At 35.5% G+C, this 2,108-nt stretch overlaps 1 protein-coding gene across 4 annotated transcripts in view; it reads right to left on the bottom strand.

Moving 5' to 3' along the window:
- Positions 1-437: 437 nt before the first annotated feature.
- Positions 438-2,108, bottom strand: part of yipf5 (Yip1 domain family, member 5) — a 5,145-nt gene continuing 3,474 nt past the window's right edge. For all 4 annotated transcript variants that reach the window (XM_024266503.2, XM_024266501.2, XM_024266504.2 and 1 more), the window contains one exon: positions 438-1,533. In XM_024266503.2, coding sequence (XP_024122271.1) covers positions 1,371-1,533 — 163 coding nt within the window. In that variant the 3' untranslated portion in view covers positions 438-1,370. The remainder of the gene's footprint in view (positions 1,534-2,108) is intronic.

Below are 2,108 nucleotides of genomic sequence, written 5' to 3'. Positions count from 1 at the left end.
CGTTATGTCTGCCAGACATCAGTAAAGATTAAAAAAAAACTTGAAAATGACCCCACTTTTAATGTAAACATGCCTAGGCTAGCACAAAATGAATTATCATTCAGGCAAACTACCTGCACACAGAACCCAAATAAAAGTAAAAAGATACTTAAAAAAACATTTCCTTTGAAACCATTTTGACAAGTGTAATCTAAATGTATTTATTTAAACTAGCTGAAGGAGTTGCTGGATGACGCAGCTCTAAATTTTTAGCTCTAGAAGTGACACTTCACAGAGTAAAGTTCTGCTTTTGGTTTTCCTCTCGAGTGGAGTTGGATAAGCTCGTCTCTTCCTTTATTTTGTTCTTTTCTGCACTGATAAAACAGGAAGGAGCTCACAAGTTTGTTTTAAAAGCTTTAAAATGATCGTAAGATGCTGTTTCATCACAAAACACTCAATTTGAAAAAAAAAAAAAAACAACCTTTAATGCATAAGACAGCAGATGACACATCAAAGCTTACAAAGTGAGTCATCCCTAAAAGTAATCCTTAAGAAATGCGAGTAATTTTAACAATAACAAAAACTATAAGTACTGATGTACAGACACATAGTATCAATGAACTGGTAATTCTTAAAGTTTTATCAAGTTTGGTTGGTTCTGACAAATCAATTGTGCAAAACGGTGGTCGTCTTCTTGAAAGGCATCAAAACTTGAATCTCAGAGTCAAATAAAATACATAAAATAAGAGAATAAAATAAGTGTTGGAGGTTGTGGCTCTACAATTTTCTCTTTGCTTTCATTGAAAGAAAAGCTGATGGAGTCTTAAGCAGAACACATTTCTCTTAGTCTTAGTGCTGCAGAATGTTTTCCAGACTTTAGAAGAAAACTATAAACAAAAAAAAAATCTGTGATAATTTTGCTATTGAAATAAATTGGCAAATATTTCCCATCTGTGTAAAAATGATTTGGTCTTTTGGGGTTTTTTGTTGTGTGAATCTCTTCCCCGATTCCATATGTTCTTCATGTCGTCACAATTTAATTATGTCACTTCAAAACACTGCAGTTCTTTCTTGTGTCTCACAACAGGATTATTTATAAGTCCTCCACTTTGATGTGCGTGATGGAGGGAAAAGCTGAAGGAGGTGATTGACGGGATCCACTCCAGCCTTCATGGGGTCTCATTGGAATGTGATGGAGGGTGGAAGCTATAAAAAAAAAAAAAAAAAAAAAACATCCCCGGTTCCATTTTAGACTGGAGTTCCCATTTTTCTGCTGCAACCGTGTAATTAGGCAATAATTACCCTAATTACACTGATGCTAATTAGACTGGAACTACAGCGAGTGTAGAGCAGTTATTTTAAACTGTTGCTTGACGAGTTGTTTTTATTTTCTAGAAGACAGAGATGAGCGCAAAGACTCCATACAACAGAGCACAGGGGTAAGCAACCAGCAACTGCTGTCCATCCATGGCCAAGGCGGAGATGAAGATCTTTGAGGCCGAGAAGCTGCACCAGCCTATAATAGTTGCTGTTAATATAATTCCAATCATGCCCCTGGAAAAAAAGGGGGGAAAAAAAGTTAGAATTTTACTATTTTAATGTTTCTCTTTAAAATACATTAAATTATTTTATTTTATAATAAAAAATGTTCGTTAATCACACAATTCAGATCTGAACAATGTCCTTGTCTATCAAAATTATTACTATAACAGGTATTAATCAAATCAGTACGTCAACATACAATCTTTTTTTTTAATGTTTGTAATGGATTTTCATGTGTTGCGTATTTTTGTTTTTAAACATTTCCATAAATTTGAAACTGATCTCAGATGTTACCATTAAAAATTCCCACGTCAAATTTGTGTCTAAAAACGTGTTCCAAGGTTGATGCCCCAGCTGTGTGAGTGGGAGGAGCTACTGCCAAATGTTTTCAGCCTGATCGCTACATGGAGCTGTGTTTGTTTATATCTCCTATATAATAAGATATCAGGTTTATTTATTGTGAAGAATTCTCCATAAGCATCAGTGGTCACGTCTCCATGACTGGGTTCAAGACACTTGGTACAGGGAGCTTCACTCCCTCTCCGGGTGCTGACTGTATGACAGCCGCTTTCCTGGTGTTTCTGTGA

Source organism: Oryzias melastigma, linkage group LG14, assembly GCF_002922805.2.
Source record: "Oryzias melastigma strain HK-1 linkage group LG14, ASM292280v2, whole genome shotgun sequence".
Classification (NCBI taxonomy): Eukaryota; Metazoa; Chordata; class Actinopteri; order Beloniformes; family Adrianichthyidae; genus Oryzias; species Oryzias melastigma.
Note: the sequence above shows the minus strand (reverse complement) of the source record. Positions and strands in the feature narration are given on the sequence as shown.